The sequence below is a fragment of the Amphiprion ocellaris genome, chromosome 12 (genome assembly GCF_022539595.1).
Source record: "Amphiprion ocellaris isolate individual 3 ecotype Okinawa chromosome 12, ASM2253959v1, whole genome shotgun sequence".
In the NCBI taxonomy this organism is placed as follows: domain Eukaryota; kingdom Metazoa; phylum Chordata; class Actinopteri; family Pomacentridae; genus Amphiprion; species Amphiprion ocellaris.
Genome location: NC_072777.1, coordinates 8738155 through 8756029, shown reverse-complemented (window position 1 = coordinate 8756029; position 17875 = coordinate 8738155). Strand labels below are relative to the sequence as shown.

Sequence of the window (17875 nt, the reverse complement as noted above, 5' to 3'; positions counted from 1 at the left end):
AATAAAGGCTTATTTCGGTAGGACATTTAAAAACAGGCAATGCTTAAAAAAAAAAAAAAAGCATCTGCAGTTGAGAAAAACATGATAGAAATGACAGAGTAAAGCAGAAAGAGATGACTGAGCACCAATATTGATAAGATGGAAAATAAATCAATCTTCAGAATGATGCTAGAGAGAAAAAATAGGATTTGAGTCCACTCTTTTTAACAGGAAAGTGATGATAAAAGCTTAATCACCCTTCATTTTTTGATCAACATCAGTAAAGCAACTTGTCTGAAGATCTCAAGGAGCTTCAGGCCACATGCAAAGGAAGATGGAAATATATTCTCAATAAACTGACCTCAATTACAGTTTTATAAAAACAAATAAAACCTGAAGATTTGTTCTGTTTTTCCAATGGTAGAGGAACTGACGGTAGTGCCATGTGCTGAAGTCTTGCTGCTGTGTCCTGAACAGCTTGTATTGTCCACAAGAGACTAACTGCTGTGTGAAGTCCAATGAAAAGTAAAAGCAACTGAAACCATCCATCCATCCGTTATCTACACACCGCTTAATCCACTGTAGAGTCATGGCGAGTCTATCTAAGCCGACTCATGGTGAAGGCAGGGTTCACCTGGACAGCACACTCACATTTACACCGGCGGAAAATTTAGAATCACCAGTTAACCTCAGCATGTCTTTGGAGTGTGGGAAGAAGGCGGAGTACCTGAAGAAAACCCATGCATGCACAGGGAGAACATTCTAACTCCACGCAGAAAGATCCAAGGCCGGGATGCGAACAGGGGATCTCAGCTGTGATGCATTAGTGCTAACCACCGAGTCACCCTTCAACTGAAACCAGCTTGTTGAATTCTTTCAACTGTGAGGTGCAAAAATGAGGCAGGAACACCAGAATCTAAAAACTGTTTGACATTGGGAGTTAACCCTGAAGCTCCAGGTTACTTTTTCCCCCTCATTTCTACGTGAAAACAAGCCCCACATTCAGTCAGTCCGAGCTGCACAGCTGTCAGACAGAGATGAGCGACTGTATGGACCAGAGCCAGTTTTGACATTAACACTAAAAACTTCCAGTTTCAGCTGCTGGTTGAAATATGTCATCAGCTGAGGACTGTTCAGTTGGTGGACTACGGTGTAATTTACTGCTGCCTCTGAAGTCTCTCTACTGAAGATAGAATCACTCTTAGAGACTTCTGGTCTATAAATCTAATATTGGTTGCAGCCTAATTAGTTTGAAGGTAAGATCATGTCCTTATTGGTTTACGGTTAGAGTAAGTCTGATCTGCTGATGCCAACATAAGCACTTGGTGTAATGGTTACATTTTTCTTATGTTTTCTACAGTTATGGAAAAAAAATATTAGACCACCCTTGTTTTCTTCAATTTCTTGTTCATTTTAATGAATGGTACAACTAAAAGTATATTTGTTTGGGCAAATATAATGATAACAACAAAAATAGCTCAGATGAGTTTAATTTAAGAGCTGATATCTAGACATTTTGTATGTTTTTCTTGATAATAATCAAAATCACTTAAGTTCTGACATCTTACATCATATTTATGTCAGTGCAATTCACATCGTGTAATAATCATGTGTAGAGCAGGTAACTAACACAAACCATTTTCCATAATGTATATTTGCTCTTATGTTGTATATATTTTTTAGGGTATGCTTATATAATTTATTTTTTAATGCTGCTATTTGGAGAGTAATAAACTGATTTTCATTGTTTTCTGTAACAGTGACAATAAAGATTTATTCTATTCTGTTCAATAGCTTTGACATTGTACTGCCAAAAACAGTGCTTTTATGCATTCCATGTTTTCTTTTCTGTCTGTTTTAGTCACATGATCCACACAGGAGTTAGTACTGATTCATAACCATTGTTTCTGATGACTGCATCAATGCATCTTGGCTGCTCTCCACCAGCTTCTGACATTGTTCTGCTGTTACAGCAGCCCATTCCTGTTGCACTAATTCAAACAAATTTGCTTTGTTTTTGGGCTTGTGGATCTCCATTTTGCATCTGGTAATTTTCCACAGGTTTTCAGTTGGATTTAGATCTGGTGATAGAGCAGCCAAGGCATGGTTCCAGTGTTCTGGTTCTCCATCCAGGCTTTAACTGACCTTGCTGTGTAGCAAAGGGCATTGTGTTGTTGGAAAATCCAATCACTGGAGGCAGGAAAGAGTTTTCCAGCTGATGGAAGAAGACTGTTTTCAAGAGTAGCCCCAAACATGACCTGGTTCTTTCGCCCTTCACACGATTGCATTTGCCCTGTTCCACCCAAACTGAAACGACCCCAGATAGTCACTGATCAACCCCACTCTGTGCCCTGTGTGACTTCAGACCAGCTTCAAGAAGTCCATTTCCAACTGTCCTGATTTTAACATTCTGGTGAAAACGACCTGTATTTTTAATGGAAATTTTGATACTACAAAGGGTTTGAAAAATAATTATGACAAATTAGGCCCTTCAAGCTCCAGGTTCTTTTTAAAATACCAGCTGAAAACAGATGTGTTCGGCCTATAACAGCTGCACGGCTCTGAGGCCAAACTGAACAACTTCAGCCTGCAGCATTTAGAAATACAGTGTCTGCATCTCCATCAGCAGGCCACAGTGAGATCTGCAGCAGAAACTCCCAGTGCAGCACCAGTAATCCCAGTGCAACGCTCCAGCAGTCCCAGGAGCAGGCTGGTATTCATGTGACAGTTACTTCTTCTCATATCTGATTGTTTTTTAAAGGTAAAAAGCATGAGAAATTAGTGAAAAATGTCCTCCTAGAAGCAGAGTGGAACAGCAGACCTTCAAAAAACACAATAATTAACATTATCAAAGAAAACTAAGGTTGTCCTTGCAGCTTTTGATTTTTTTTCTAATCAATTAGCTTCAAATGAAATATCTGTCATCTAATCAGTTAATCGGCTAATCAATTCAGCTGCAGTCAGAGGAAATAATGAATTAGGGCCCCTCTGGAGGTGAAACTGTCATTGATCTTCACATGTCAGTACAACAACAGACACACTATTAAATGAAAGTATTTATAGATTATAGATGAATATGAATAACAGACAAACAACAATGCAACAAACAAATAAACAAGAGGCTAAAAGGTAAGAATCCTGTTTTTAGATGAAGAGGAGGAGGAGGATGACGAAGGGGGCAAAAATGTCAAATACCACACGATAAAGCTTCTCTGGTGTGACCATTTTCAGCTTTTACTCACTTTATGTGATAATAAACACTTATTTCAGATTGTAAAGACAAACTATGACAAACTGTGATACACACATTTACACAGAAATGCAGTCTGTTGTTAAACATTTTTAGACCATGAGGCAGAAGAGGGGTTGCGTTTAAAATGTGCTTGTAGCCAGTTTAATACAGGATCAGGTTGGTTTCACTATTCACTGAGCTGCCACTGGACCTTGAAGGACAGACGGAAACAAAAGGAGTAGAAAAACTGAAGAGGAGTGGTGGTGTGGAGGAGGAAAAAGTGACAGCATGATGGGGGAAAAGAGGAAGTGGAGGAGAAGGATTAGGAGAAAGGGATCAAGAATAAGAGAGAGAAAGGAGAAGAAGTGGAAGAAAGAAAGCAGGAGAGGGGAGGACATGAAGAAGAGACAGAAGGGGGGAGGAAAGGAGAATAAAAGAATAATAGAGGAGTAAAGCAGATGGAGATGTGAGGAGGAGAAGAATAAAAGAGGGAGGAGGGACCAGAGAGATGGATGTGGGGGAGGAGAAAGCGGGGGGCATCAGAGGGAGGAGGGGGAGACAGACAGACGGGGTGAGGAGGAGGAGGAGGAGCAGGAACAGGAAGAAGAGGAGGACGCACAGACACACGGACAGACCGCCGGCGGATCACGGAGCCTCCGCCGCCGCCTCTGAGCTGCTGCAGCCGGACACAGAAGCAGCAGACCCGGCCGCAGACACGGAGCCATGGCCGATGACGACGCCCCAACCACGGCCTGCACCGGCTCCAGCCTGCTGCAGCCGGTCAGCGAGATCACCAACCTGCCGCTGGACCAGGTAAGACCCGCCTGGACGTCTCCTCCGATACCACCCCCGGGGGCCGAGCCTCGGAGCCCCGGCGGCCGAGGCTCCGGAGCTCCAGGGCGGGGACCGGGCTGCTGGGTTCTGGTAGCGGAGGAGGGGGGAGGTAAAAGCGACGTGAAACGGCCGGAGAGAGGAACAAAAACGGCGGTGTGACAAATGAACAGGGCGGGCGAGAGCGGTGGTTTGGGTAAAATGGATGGAGGCCTCGGATGGGTGACGATCGGTCCGTCTGTGTGGGCTGGTTCAGGCTTTGTGTTGCTGCTGGTTTAGAGCAGATGGAGACCTGGATGTGTGCTGGAGGCTTACAGAGCAGATGTGTGTTTGCATCCTGAGCATCCAAATGATCCCAAAAAATCATGTTGATGACAGGAGAGCTTCATCCATCAGCATCTGTGAGGAGGAGGAGGAGGAGGAGGCGTGTCTGATCCCAGCAGGAGGAAAACCTCATCGATATCTGCCTGGAAGGATCAAATATTAGCATTGATTAGCTAAACCGATCACTGATCAGTCTGAACGCATGCATTAAGTCAAAACAATCACAACAAAGAATGAAGAGAATGAAGAATTAATCTCCTCTGCAATAATCTAATCAGTAAAGAGTGTACAAATGCTCCATTACAAATCCAAGGTAGTCTCTGTCCAGCACTACTAGAAGTAAGATCTGCCCTGTGGCTGACATAATAAACCACATTATTGATCCTAATCAGCAGCAGCAGCAGGACTCATGGGTGGATTACTGAGCAGCCTGTTGGGCCGGAGCCCAAAGAGTCACGGGGTGCTGGTCCAGAACCTCTGAAGTGACGGTTAACGGTTCGTGTTGACAAGTTGATCAAACAACCACTAGAAAGAGACACAAAACAGCAACAAAAAAAAGGATGAGTGACTACAAACAAAGAGGCCTGAAAGAGAACCAAAAATAAAGACAAATGGACAGAAAATGAGCAGAAAAAGGTTGAACTGATGCAAAGAGACACAACAGCTTAGTCTGTAGATGTTCAGTGTCTCCTTAAGTCTTGTAGGACTAGTGGGAAGCCTTTTACTAGACTGGCACAGGGGCCTGTTGCCTCATAATCCATCCATGGCAGCAGTTTCTCCTGTTGCAGCTGTTAGAGCTACTTTTTATACAGTCAGTGTTCAGTTCTGTGTTCAGGCCCCTGCAAAGACCTCTGAGTCGAGAAAGTCAGGATGCTTGATAGAGCTGCAGACGAACATGAAACAATGTGACACAAGTGATACAATCAGATGTTTTCAGGCGTCGGTCTGGTAAAACTGAAGTCAGTTTACTAGGAAAATAATCAACAAACAGATCAATGATGGAAGTAATGGTTAGTTGCAGGTATTATTGTTCGATTCTTCAGCCTGGATTCCTGTGGTCAACATCTAGTTTTTCATTTTTAGATTTTGGATTCTGCTCTGGTACTGTGACTCATGACAATCTTATTACTGATTGATGTGAATCCTAATTAAGAAACACAAACAACTCAATGTCCTAGAGGCCAAAGTGATGCCCTCAGACGTCTTATGTTGTTCAAACTAACCACAAAATATTTGATTTACAGTCATTCAAGATGAACAAAGCTAACAAAATCTTCTATCTTAGAGCCTCGAAGCAGCAAACATTGAACATTTTTATTATTAGGTTTAACTATTAATCAGTTAGTGAAAGAGAACTTGATTCATTTTGTCAACTGATTGTCAAATGACCAAAGTAGATTTAAAATTGACTGCTTATTTTGAGATGAATATAATAAAAAGCTTGGTATAATCCTTATATTAACAGGAATAAAATAAATCTAATGATGGAAGAAAAAAAAACAATCAGGATAAAATCACAACCATGGAGTTTTGAATGTTACGTATGTCGGTAAAGATATCAGGATAAATGAAGCCACAAGAAACAAAAGGAAAATCAGTAGATAAACTGACCCTGAATGTGGAGTTTATTCAGTGAACAAGGTTCCAAATCAGGCCGATAAGCACACCTGTGGTCACAAGTACCAGTAAAACACACATTCATAGAGGAAACAGACAACTGTTCAGTCAGATGAATGAAAACAAGACAATAAAAACAGCTTTGACATTTGATGGAATTAAAAGATTGAAGTTCAACATCCCTGAAATAAAAACACAGCGTAACATTCATCCGGTAAAACCACGTCGTCCTCCTCACAGGTGATACCATCAGCTGTGTAACAGGTAGACGCTGCTGCGCTCTGATTGGCTGAGAGCCAGGCCTCTGGTGACTGGGTTGAATCGTGATGATCCAGATCCAGATCCTGGATCAGGTGACACGCACCGTTTGTTCCACTGCTGCTTCTTGGCGGAAATTCTCTGAACCACCTGCAGTTTATTGGTTTTACTGGGAAACACTGAGCTCAGACCGGAGCCGTCTTCGCATAAAGTCTACATCTGCACCGCGAGAATGTTTGGATTGTTGAACGAAAACCTCTGACGTGACGTGGTGCTGAACAACCACCACTTTTCTGTCACTGATTTTTCTACTGAGACCCATTTTACACATGTAGACAGGAAGTGGAGTCCAGCTCTGCAGCTTTAGACTCGATCAGTGCAACAGTTTGGGCTAGTTTGAGCCAAATGTAGAAGTTTTCCTCCTCTGTGAGTTACTAATGAACTCTGTCTAAAGACAACGGGTACATTTTGAGCGTCAGTCGAGCGTCTGACTGTAATCGCTCAGTTTACACTCTGGCCATTATTCATGATCGACACGTCAACACGCCGCCTCGGTTTACAGCCAGATCAGATGCTGCCGAACGCAACAAACATCATGTAAATGTTCTCTAAATACTGCGCAGATGCCGCAGAGATGCGCGGTAAATATCCTGCAGGAACTGTGATTGTGATGAAGAGCCTCCTCTCGCCATCCATCTTGTGTTGGCCACTGAACAGCAGCGTTAATTGACTCTTTCAGCTCAGTGACCTGTGTGACCTCAGACTGCAGCTCACTGCACTCACACTTTAGGACAATAATCGTAGCTGCTCTCTGTCACATCCTTTACTGCACAACACCATGGAATAAAGCCACTAAATTAAAGTCCAGGAGTAAAATGTGCGTGTTTGATGTAAAACCCTGTATTACGAGCAAAATGTGGTTGAACAGTGGTGGATCTTGCTTTAGTCTTATGTCTCTTCATGGTTGTTTTGCGTCTTTGAGGTCAAGCTGCATTTCCTTGTGGTTGATTTGTGTCTCTGTAGTCATTTTGTGTGTTTGGCTGCTGTTTCATGTCTCTTTGCGGTCATTTTGTGTCTCTTTGTTGTCTTTTTGTTGTTTTGTGTATTTTGCTTCTAATTTGTGGCTCTTTGTGGTTGTTTCATGTCTCTTTGTAGTCATTTTGTTTATCTTTGTGGTCGTTTTGTGTCTCTTTGTTGTCTTTTTGTTGTTTTGCGTCTCTGTTTTGTGTATCTTGTTGTTGATTTGTGGCTCTTTGTGGTTGTTTGATGTCTGTGGATGTTTTGCGTCTTTTAGTGGTTGGTTTATGTCTCTTTGTTGTCATTTTGTGTCTTTTTGTTTCTTTGTAGTTTCTTTTTGTCTTTGTGATGATTTTGTGCTTCTGTGACTGTTTTGTCTATGAATGTTTCATATCTTTCTATTGTTGATTTGTGTGTCTTTGATGTCAATTTGTGTCACTTTGTGGTTGTTTTGTGTCTCCTTATGGTTATTTTGCATGTTTGAGGTCTTTTAATTTCTGTTTTATGTATTTTTGTGGTCATTGTGTTTGTCTTTGTGGTTGTTTTGTATCTCTTTGTTGTCTTTTTGTTGTTTTGTGTCTCTTCATGGTTGTTTTCTGTATTTGCTTTTAATTTGTGGCTCTTTGTTGTTGTTTCATGTCTCTTTGTGGATGTTTTGTGTCTTTCATTGGTTGGTTTATGCCTCTTTGTTGTCAGTTTGCATTTTTTGTTATCATTTTGTGTCTTTTTGTTTATTTGGAGTTGCTTTTTATCTTTGTGATGATTTTGTGCTTCTTTGTGGCTATTTTGTCTCTGTGATTGTTTCATATCTTTCTATTGTTTTTTGTGCGTCTTTAATGTCAATGTGCATCACTTTGTGGATGTTTAATGTCTCTTTGTGGATATTTTGTGTCTTAGTGGTTAGTTTATCTCTCTTTGTCATCAGTTTGCATCTTTTTGTTGTCATTTTGTGTCTTTGTTTCTTTGGAGTTTCATCTTTGAGGTCAAGCTGCATTTCTTTGTAGTTAATTTGTGTCCCTGTGGTCATTTTGTATATTTTACTGCTGATGTATGTCTCTTGGTTGTTGTTTTGTGTTTTTTAGCTATTGTTTCATGTCTCTTTGTGGTCCTTTTGTTTATCTTGGTGGTCATTTTGTGTCTCTTTGTTGTCTTTTTGTTGTTTTGCATCTCTGGCAGTTTTGTAGCTCTTTGTGGGTTTTTTTGAGTCTCTTTATGGTTATTTTGCATCTTTGAGGTCTTTTAATTGCTGTTTTTATGTCTCTGTGATCATTTTGTTTGTCTTTTGGTTGTTTTGCGTCTCTGACTGTTTTGTGTCACTTTGTGGTTGTTTAATGTCTCTATGTGGATGTTTTGTGTCTTTTAGAGGTTGGTTTGTGTCTCTTCGTTATCACTTTGTGTGTTTTTCTTTGTAGTTGCTTTTTATCTTTGCGGGGATTCTGTGCTTCTTTGTGTCTGTGTTGTCTCTGATTCTTTTACATCTTTCTATTGCTTTTGTGTTTGTTTGATGTCATTTTGTGTCTCGTTCTTGTCTCTTTGCATTTTTTTTGTAGTTGTTTTGACATCTTTGTGTTCATTCTGTTCCTCTTTGTGTTTGTTTTGTGTCTGCAGTCGTTTTGTTTCTCTACATGGTCATTCTGGGTTTCACTGTAGACATTTTTGGTCTTTGTGTTCATTTTGTGTCCCTCTGGAAGAATGTAATTTGTCTTTATTTACTGAACCTTGCGACTTTTAAACTAAAATTCTCTGAACAGGCTCAGGGGTCCCTGGGGTCAGGGGCCTCTAACCCCGTCCATATGTGATTGATTAATTATTTTATGTCGTTACAGCAGTTACCACAGATAGATGACTATCAGGAAGTGTCAGTCTTATTGTTTGTGTGAGATGCAGCAGGTGTTGAATGAGTCTCTGCAAAGTTTAAGAAACTTAAATGAGTCTTAAATGTAATTCAGTGAACCTGATGTGTATTAATGGGTGACTGAGAGGCTCTTTGAAAAGTAGCTATGTAAAAATGCAGCTATTAGCTTTTCTAGTCAGATTAAGCGTCCTGATGGAGACGACCGCTGGGCTTCCTGATGGTTTTCCTGAGCGCTCAGCTTTTCCTCTCGGACACCTCTGGACTGCAGATGGATGGATTCTGTGTGATGTAATCTGTCTCGTGGACAGCAGGTCTTGGCTCACCAAACTATAAATATCTTCTGAAGGTCTAATTTTATCAGTAGAGACGTCAGAGACTTTCTGAGTCAACAGAGTTCAGCCTGAAACAGCCACGAAATGCTGCTGCTGCTGCTATTAACAACATAATTCGTGATGCTCTTACAACCTGACCTTTACAAATCCCTCTCCTCCCTCTGCTTCTGTCTGCAGGTGAACTTTGTGGTGTGTCAGCTCTGTGCTCTGATCTCAGCCTTCTGGTTTCGTCTCTTCCTCCATCCCAGTAAAACCAGTCCGTTCATCAGACATGTGGTGGCGACTCTACTGGGACTCTACTTCGCTTTGTTCTGCTTCGGATGGTAAGATGGACTCTGACTACGATGCTGGATTTCTGAGCTAGATACCACTCCTGATTCCTAAACCCAAAGGAGTTTCTGGTATTTTTACTCACTGTGGGCTCATTTTTCATTACAATATAAAGTCCTGCGCCTCTATGGAAACAGTAGAACCATAAAAGAGAGAACTCAAAATATCTTGATACCTACCTGATAGCAAAAGAGGCCCAGCAAGCTGAGCTATGTTGATAATAGAGTACACAATAATAAAGGAGGAGGATGCTTATTTGTTAGCTCCCAGCGATTTTGGCCACTTTATGTCATTCTGTCCCCTCATCACAAGTTGAGTCAGTTCTTTAGGTAAATATCTGAGCACAGGAGACCACATGTCTATGAAATGCCTCTCATTACCCCTCAGAACCACACTAATCCTTCATGAGGGAGGACCCTAAATAACTCTCTATACCACTGTGTAACATTGGTGGTTTATCCTTAATCCAATTTATCAAAATGCATTTTCTAGCCAATAACATGCAATTTTTTTTGAATGAAACATGTATAATAAAATGATTTAGCTGAAATATCACAATTTTAAGTTGATGTTTGGCTCTTATTCTGGATGGACACTGGGGGACATGCTCCTCTAAAGGTCCTTTAAAGTTTAAACCATGAACACACACGAGTTTATTTAGACTCATGCGACTCAAAAAAATCTTTGAATTTTCTTGAAGAATCTAAAATGTGCCGAGCAGGTGGTGCAGTGAGTTTTTATCAGTTATCTCTGAATGTGTTTGAACAGCTCTGGATATGCAACATGAGAAAATACAATAATGTGTTACTTCTTGAAAAACATATACACATTTCCTCTGTCTTTGCAGGTATGCTCTTCACTTCCTAGTTCAGAGTGGACTCACCTACGGCATCATGATCCTGACCGGAGTCGAACACATGCACAAGTGAGCATCAGAAAAGTCCTCAAATCACAGTTTCATCCTGAATCCCTGAAAAGAAAGCCACAGTTTTAGGAAAAGTTAGATGTTGGTGGATCCGCTGTTAGTGTGCAAACATTAAAACTGCCAGAGGAATCGTTTGTTAATGAGCTTACAGATAAACCTCAGTCAGATCCATTGAGATCACAGTTTATTCTGATGGAAATCGAGAACTTTTTATTTCCTTTGACAGCCCTCAGAGGAAATCAGTCAAACTCTCAGCACAAATCATACGGTGGATGTAATTCAGAGAGTTTCATATCCAACGAAAGATTAAAAATATCATAAAAAAAACAAGCTGAGGCCTTGATTATCAAATTATTACATAGAAAACACCTAAAAATGATGATTAATTGATTGAAAGTGTAATATAAGGTTATGAAAAATCTGCCAGCAGAGTAAAAATGACTTGATAAATTTTGTTGGAGCATACAAATGCAGTTCTGCTACAAAAAAAAAAACTCAAAATGATTAGACCTTAAACCTGGTGAAAAGGTTCATATTTAGGAGGCAACCATAGATGCTGCAGTTCAGTAGCATGTTCATTTTACATCAGTACGGAACACCCAGTTTACATCATGAAGGAAGTTCTCATACCATGAAGCTGCAGCCTATTAAAGTGAGCCAAAATCTACATAATACAGCTTTAAATTCATCTCAGTTTATCTACAAATGACTGAACAATACGAAACATTCTGTTCTCTGGTGAACATTTCAAGCAAACAAAAAAATACTTGTTGCATTTTCTTGAGACTAACTGAAACATGAAACCACTAAAACATGGCCAAGCCTTAAAAATAAATGATAAAGATGATCAGGTCTGATCAAATGAGATGATCACTCTCAGAAAGTCAAGATTTACCTGCATTGAACTGGAGGATCTTATAGTCAGACTGATTTATTGATGGAAAACCTCTTTAGTTACCTGAAACTGCTCCTGGTCCTATTTACCTTTGATGAGAAGAATCAGGTGAGGTAAGATTTCTGTTTCTGCAGTGTGACCTGCCTGACACAGCTGGTCATTGTCCTGCTCTGCAGAGGATGAACCCTGCACATGTTAATGATGTTTCCTGTAGCTCAGAGACAGACTGTGTATTTCCAGCTCCACAGACGTTGCTGAGACTGAAATGTTGATAAATGGTGGCCTGTTTCCTGTGTCATTGCAGATACTGCCTCCTGGTGGCCCTGACCTATCTGAGTCTGTGTCAGATCACTCGAGTCTACGTCTTCGATTACGCCATGTACTCTGCTGACTTCACAGGGTAACTGCACACTTACAGCTGATTTCACCTGCCTGCTCACACTGGATCTGAGTTATGGAGGCTGTGAAGCATCTCTGGCACATACTTTGTCCTCACTGCTGTCATTCTCTCTCTAGCCCCATGATGGTGATAACACAAAAGATCACCAGCCTGGCGTTTGAAATCCATGATGGTAAGCTCCATGCAGAGTTGCTGGGCTTTGGATGTTTGCCACTCCAAACTGCGACTTACTCTCGGTTTGTTTTCCCAACAGGAATGGCTCGAAAAGAGGAACATCTGACAGCAGGGCAGAAGATTCTGGCGATAAGGTTTGTCTCATTGAGTTTGAAGATATCTGTGCAGATGCTGAGCTGCTGTGGTGATCAGAGCTCACTGGTGTGTCTGTTTGCTCAGGAGGATGCCCAGTCTGCTGGAGTACTTCAGCTACAACTGTAACTTCATGGGGATCCTGGCCGGACCCACCTGCTCCTACAACGACTACATCGCCTTCATAGAGGGGGACCCCCGTCGCCATAGAGACCAGGAGGCCGACAGGAAGTCCACCTGCAAGCTGAGGCAGAGCGAGCCCTCGCCAAACGTAGGTCACATGACTGCCTGGGCTCTGATGCTCTCAGAGCCTGTTTAAAGCTCTGTCTCTTGTTGTGAAACCAGAGCAGCTCCATCCATTATTCAGAGGAGTGATGCAGACAAAGTGTCCACTCAGTGACCAGACTCTGTTAAAACCACACAACTGTTTATGATGGAGGGAAACAAAAACCTCCAGTGTAAACAACCCTACGGGTGGTTTCTCCCTCTCATACAACCAGACTGTCCATAAAAGATTGGTGTAGCTGCAGGGTCTGAAGCCAACAAGGAAGTGCCTACACCTGTATTCTTTATAACAGCCAACAGGGGGCAACTAGTCCAGCTGTAAAAAGAAGTCTGATTGTGTAGATATCTGAAAAAAAATGACCCTAATTCTTCCTTGATCTGTTACCTCAGTTAACATTTTCCTAATGACTTTATGGTCTCAGTCTCAAGTGTCCCTCAATACAGCACAATGCTCAGTTTGTTCATTCTAGTCCCACTGAGAGAAAAATAGATGATGAAGCAGGGTAAGCTTTAGGACAGAGCTACCTTGTGATCGACAAGTCTCTATCGTATGGACATGCATTATGCTTTTAAGTTCTCCAGTCAGGTCAACCCCTCACATAACAGTAGTCCACAAACCACTGGGTGACAATGTGGCCTGTGAATACAACCCATTTTAGTGTATGATAAAATCACCGCTGGGCAAAGATTTGATTTGGTTTAATGAAAGAGCCCTGTTTGGGTTAGAAGAAGCAGGTCAGAGAACCTTGGTTACAAGAATAAACAGTGATTAAATGAAGAAAAAACAGGAAACAAACAGCAGTCTCTGGGTTAAAGTTGACCCATCCATCCACCCCGACCTACTCCCTACACCGACATTGGGCATGTGACTGTTTTACCTGACTGTCTGCTACGTCTAGATGATAAAACGATAGCAATATGTACCTGCGATCAGTGCCACTAAGAAATCATTTGAAAAAAGTTTAATAGTTTTACTTAAATGCATTCATTGCAGTCCTCAATGAAAGTATGTAACACACTGGCTCATAAACAGCCTATCATATTCCTCAATAATGGAACGTGCTACAATTGACACACAAACAGCTTATCATTTAGCGCTTCTACTGACAGATTGTACACAAAAAAGTAAAAGGTTGGAACAGCACTAAAGTGAGACATGGCGATAGGTCTGGTTATGCAAGACTAGCTTGTTAGTCTAACATAGTGAAATCCACTGCAATGTTTTGGCCATCGCTTACATTCAGCTATTTTGTTGAATGCCATCGGCTTTTAGAAGACTCATAAACATTCACAGACAGATTTTTTTAGGTTCTATTGGTAGCACTTAAAGTCAAATTCAATTAGAAAAAAAATTTAAATTCAGTAAATAATACAAATGGCTAATGGCAAAGTGGCTAAATTCAATTTTTTTTCTGCTGGTCTTTGTTAAAAATAAGTCATTCAAAATTATTTATATTGCCTGAAGTGAAACATTTTATCGTGGTAATTTTTTTCAGCTCAGTCAAACTGTCTGAAACTAAATGAGATTAAATGTGTGTCCCATTTAGATGGAGGTCGTCCGTAAAGTGGCCACGTCCTTCTTCTGTCTCCTGGTCTTTCTGTCAGTGTGTAAGGTTTTCCCCGTAGAGCGAAACATCGACGACAACTTCATCGCCAACACGCCATTCTATGCTCAGGTGGTCTACCTGTACCTGTCCATGGTGACCACCAGACCCAAGTACTACTTTGTGTGGACGCTCGGTGGGTGAATAAAACCTGGATCCTTCAGTTTGTTATCTGTCTGGGCAGTGGATCAGCAGAGTCTACTGCTAGTTTTCATGGAACAAAATCCAACTAAACATCCATTTTTTGCTAATTTAGCCTGAAGAAAGGGCAAAAATAACATGAATATGACACATGCAGTGTTAGGTATCTAAAATTCAGTCTGTCTCACCTGTCCAACAGCTGACGCCATCAACAACGCTGCTGGCTTTGGCTTCAATGGCTACGACAGTGATGGCTCTCCTCGCTGGGACCTCATCTCCAACCTGAGGATCCTCAACATTGAGGTCTGAACTGTCAGGGATCTGGACTTTATACACTACAAAAATATTTAATTTGCAGTCAGTCTGATCGATCTCTTTTTGGTTCCAGTTTGCCACCAGCTTCAAAGTTTTTCTTGACAACTGGAACATTCAGACAGCACACTGGCTCAAAAGGTTTGATCACCTTTACTCTGTTTTAGTGGCTTTATTTTGGGGTTTTTTTTGGTCTCTTTGTGGTTGTTCTGTGTCTTTTTATGATTATTTGACTTAACAACATGAAAAGACATTTCATACAGCGATTGCCATTGATTAAATTATATTTTTGATAGATGTTTTTCTGTCGGTCGGAGATTTAATATTGTTTACGTGTAAAATGAGCTAACCTGCTTTATTTAACCTGCTGTATATAAAATGCACAGACTGCTGTTGGTTTGTGACCTCTGATCTCTGGTTAACAGAGTGTGTTACGAGCGATGTCCCTACCACCCAACAGCAGCCACCTTCATCCTGTCAGCCATGTGGCACGGAGCCTATCCAGGATACTACCTCACCTTCCTCACTGGCATCGTCATCACGCTGGCCGCCAGAGCGGTGAGCTATTCCCACTAACTCTTATCTTACGAGTCCACTAACTGTTAGCTGTAAGCTTCAGAGCCTCAGTAACTATTATCTGTAAGCTTAGTAGCCAACTAACTGTTTTCTGTATGCTTAGGTAGCCCACTGGCTGCTAGCTGTTAGCTGATGACTTCAAAAGCTAACTGTTAGCTTTGGAGAACACCTATGCCTAGGCATTAGCTTATGAGCACACTAACTGTTAGCTCTTAGCGGGTCAGTAACTTTTATCTGTAAGTTTTGGAGTCAGCTAACTGTTTTCTGTGTGCTTAGTTAGCCCACTGACTGCTAGCTGTTAGCTGATGACTTCACAAGCTAGCTGTTAGCTTTGGAGTACACCTGCAACTAGACATTAGCTTATGAACCCACTAACTGTTAGCTGTTAGCATAGGAACCAACAAACTGCTAGCTCCAAAGCCTACTAACTGGCAGCTTTTAGCTGGTAACCACACTAACTAACTGCTAGCAGTTAAGTGATAATCATTAACTAAAACTGTTCGCTGATTAACCCAGTAACTATTAGCTGCTAACTGATGACTTCATTTACAAGCTGTTAGCTGCTGACCTCGTGTGGTTACTACACATTTAAAATTATTGGCGCGTCTAACTTTGCACTGTTAAGCAATCAAACTCACATGATTTTGAATGTATCTCTTTGCAGTTATCTGAATAAGAGTCTTGTCCCCTTCAGGTCAGACACAACGTTCGGCCATACTTCCTGCAATCACCCACCCACAAAGTGGTCTATGATGTCATCACGTGGGCGGCGACTCAGATCGCCATCTGCTACACAGTGGTGCCTTTTGTGCTGTTGTCTGTGGGTCCATCGCTAAAGTTTTACAGGTCTGTAAGTAAGCCAGGTTTAACTCTGTGACTGAACTTCTGATTTCCACGTCAACAAGTGCTCATTATATTAATTTCAGATGTTTCCTAAGTCTATATATCCACCTTACATCAACAAGTGGATTACTTTTTTCAACTTACTGTTTTCACTTTGACATAAAAGAGTCTTTTTCAGTAAATTCTTGTCAAAAAAGCTACATTGTAGTGGCAATGATTCAATATTGAAAAGCAATGATAGAGGAAAATACAAATTTTAACGGATGCATCACAAGCTATCATACATGCTAGGTAATTATTTTTTACATATGTCACTAAGTCTGGAACCTGTCAGCCCCTTCACCTGGTGTCTCCTGCTTCCTCCCTGCAGGTCCTGGTACTTCAGCCTCCACATCGGTTGCGTTCTGTTGGCTGTGGCGTTGCCTGTCAAACCAAGACATCTCCGCCTCAAAGAGCAGCAGAAAAGCTCCCTCCAAGAGTCGTCTCAACACCACCTGGAGGGTACAGTCAGCAACTGCAGCCAGAAGGAAAAAACCACATGAGGACATGGAATATTCATGGGCAACATCATATTTACATGACAAGGTGTGAACCATCACAGGGAGCGGCCTGCAAGCCTCGGTACAGAAACTCGATGGGCAGTACTGTAATATTTGGGACATTGGGATGGATGAAAATAGACCCTGTGTTGTACCATGTCTTTTAAAAGGAAGTACGACTGCCAGGATAGTGTCTGGACTCAATTGGTTTGTCTGTTAGTCTGTTGGCAGGTTCAGACAAATCAGCAACGTTGGCGGATATATATATATATATATATATATATATGTATATATGTATATATATATATATATATATATATATATATATATATATATATATATATATATATATATATATATATATATATATATATATATATATATATATATACATATATATACATATATATATATACATATATATAAATACATACTGTGTGTGAATCAATACAAACAGCCCTGAACTGTCATGGCCACCTGCGCTGAAGTGACTCCATTTTCTTCCTGGTCGGACTCCTGCTGGCTGTTGATCTGCAGGTATGATTGAATCAAGGAAGGGAAAATGAAAGGATGAGTAAGAAGGAAGTACATGGATGAATGAGTAAATAAAAAGTCCACTGTATGACGATCCTGAATAAGCAGGTGGATGACTAAATGAGTGAATTAAAATCCAACTGACTAAACCACTACATCACAGTATTCACACAAGTTGGAGAAAGTGCCAATAATTGTTCCACTCAGTCGCCTTAGTTGTTTTGATTTTTACAAGATGAATAAAAATGCTGCTTTGCAGGAGCACAGGCCATTTTCACTTCAGGTATCTTCTACTGCTCTTCAGATCTTGTCACTGTGTGGAAAGTACAGGTGTATTAATGACAGCTGCATTCCACTTTAGTGAGGTCCTGCTTTTGTGCATGCTGGTTCACTGTCATGACTCCTAATGGAACAGATTATGTACACCAGTACTTTTATTTACTGTCTCAAGCCAAAGTATCTGCAGTGAAAATGGTCTATTAGCACGATCTGTTGATGTGTCAGCAGTGAGGACAGTGTCACGTTTACATTTGTAGATGTTGGTTTTGGTCAAGTTGTTGTTTATGTCATATCATTCCAAACAGATGTGAGGGTTTATAGAATATCATGTTTGCAGAATCAGTTTGAAGGACTGGAAACCACTGAAATAATGATTTCAAGTTCTGAAGTTTCTGTATGATGATATGAGCTGTAAAGCTACTTAGATAAGATTTCTCCACCATGAGAGGGTCATGCTGGTT

General features: G+C 41.0%; 1 protein-coding gene across 2 annotated transcripts; it reads left to right on the top strand.

Annotated features, from left to right (window-relative positions):
- The first annotated feature begins 3773 nt into the window (after positions 1 to 3773).
- Positions 3774 to 16891, top strand: mboat2b (membrane bound O-acyltransferase domain containing 2b). 2 transcript variants are annotated; one of them, XM_035949871.2, is made up of 13 exons: positions 3774 to 4024; positions 9623 to 9768; positions 10623 to 10700; positions 11900 to 11995; positions 12112 to 12167; positions 12249 to 12303; positions 12389 to 12572; positions 14134 to 14326; positions 14531 to 14634; positions 14720 to 14784; positions 15069 to 15201; positions 15914 to 16069; positions 16433 to 16891. In XM_035949871.2, exons 1-13 carry the CDS (start codon positions 3935 to 3937, stop codon positions 16766 to 16768), a joined length of 1692 nt encoding a protein of 563 aa, XP_035805764.1. In that variant the 5' UTR covers positions 3774 to 3934; the 3' UTR covers positions 16769 to 16891. The 2 variants fall into 2 exon arrangements, with proteins under 2 accessions (XP_035805764.1, XP_023129793.1); XM_023274025.3 differs by having other exon boundaries at positions 3777 to 4024; positions 15914 to 16065; positions 16433 to 16748.
- The last annotated feature ends 984 nt before the right edge of the window (positions 16892 to 17875 follow it).

Coding starts and splice junctions, on each gene's coding strand:
- mboat2b (XM_035949871.2), top strand. CDS start 3,935: ATGGCCGATGACGACGCCCCAACCACGGCCTGCACCGGCTCCAGCCTG. Junction 14,635..14,719: donor TGAGGATCCTCAACATTGAG/GTCTGAACTGTC, acceptor TTTTGGTTCCAG/TTTGCCACCAGCTTCAAAGT. Junction 15,202..15,913: donor TCACGCTGGCCGCCAGAGCG/GTGAGCTATTCC, acceptor TGTCCCCTTCAG/GTCAGACACAACGTTCGGCC.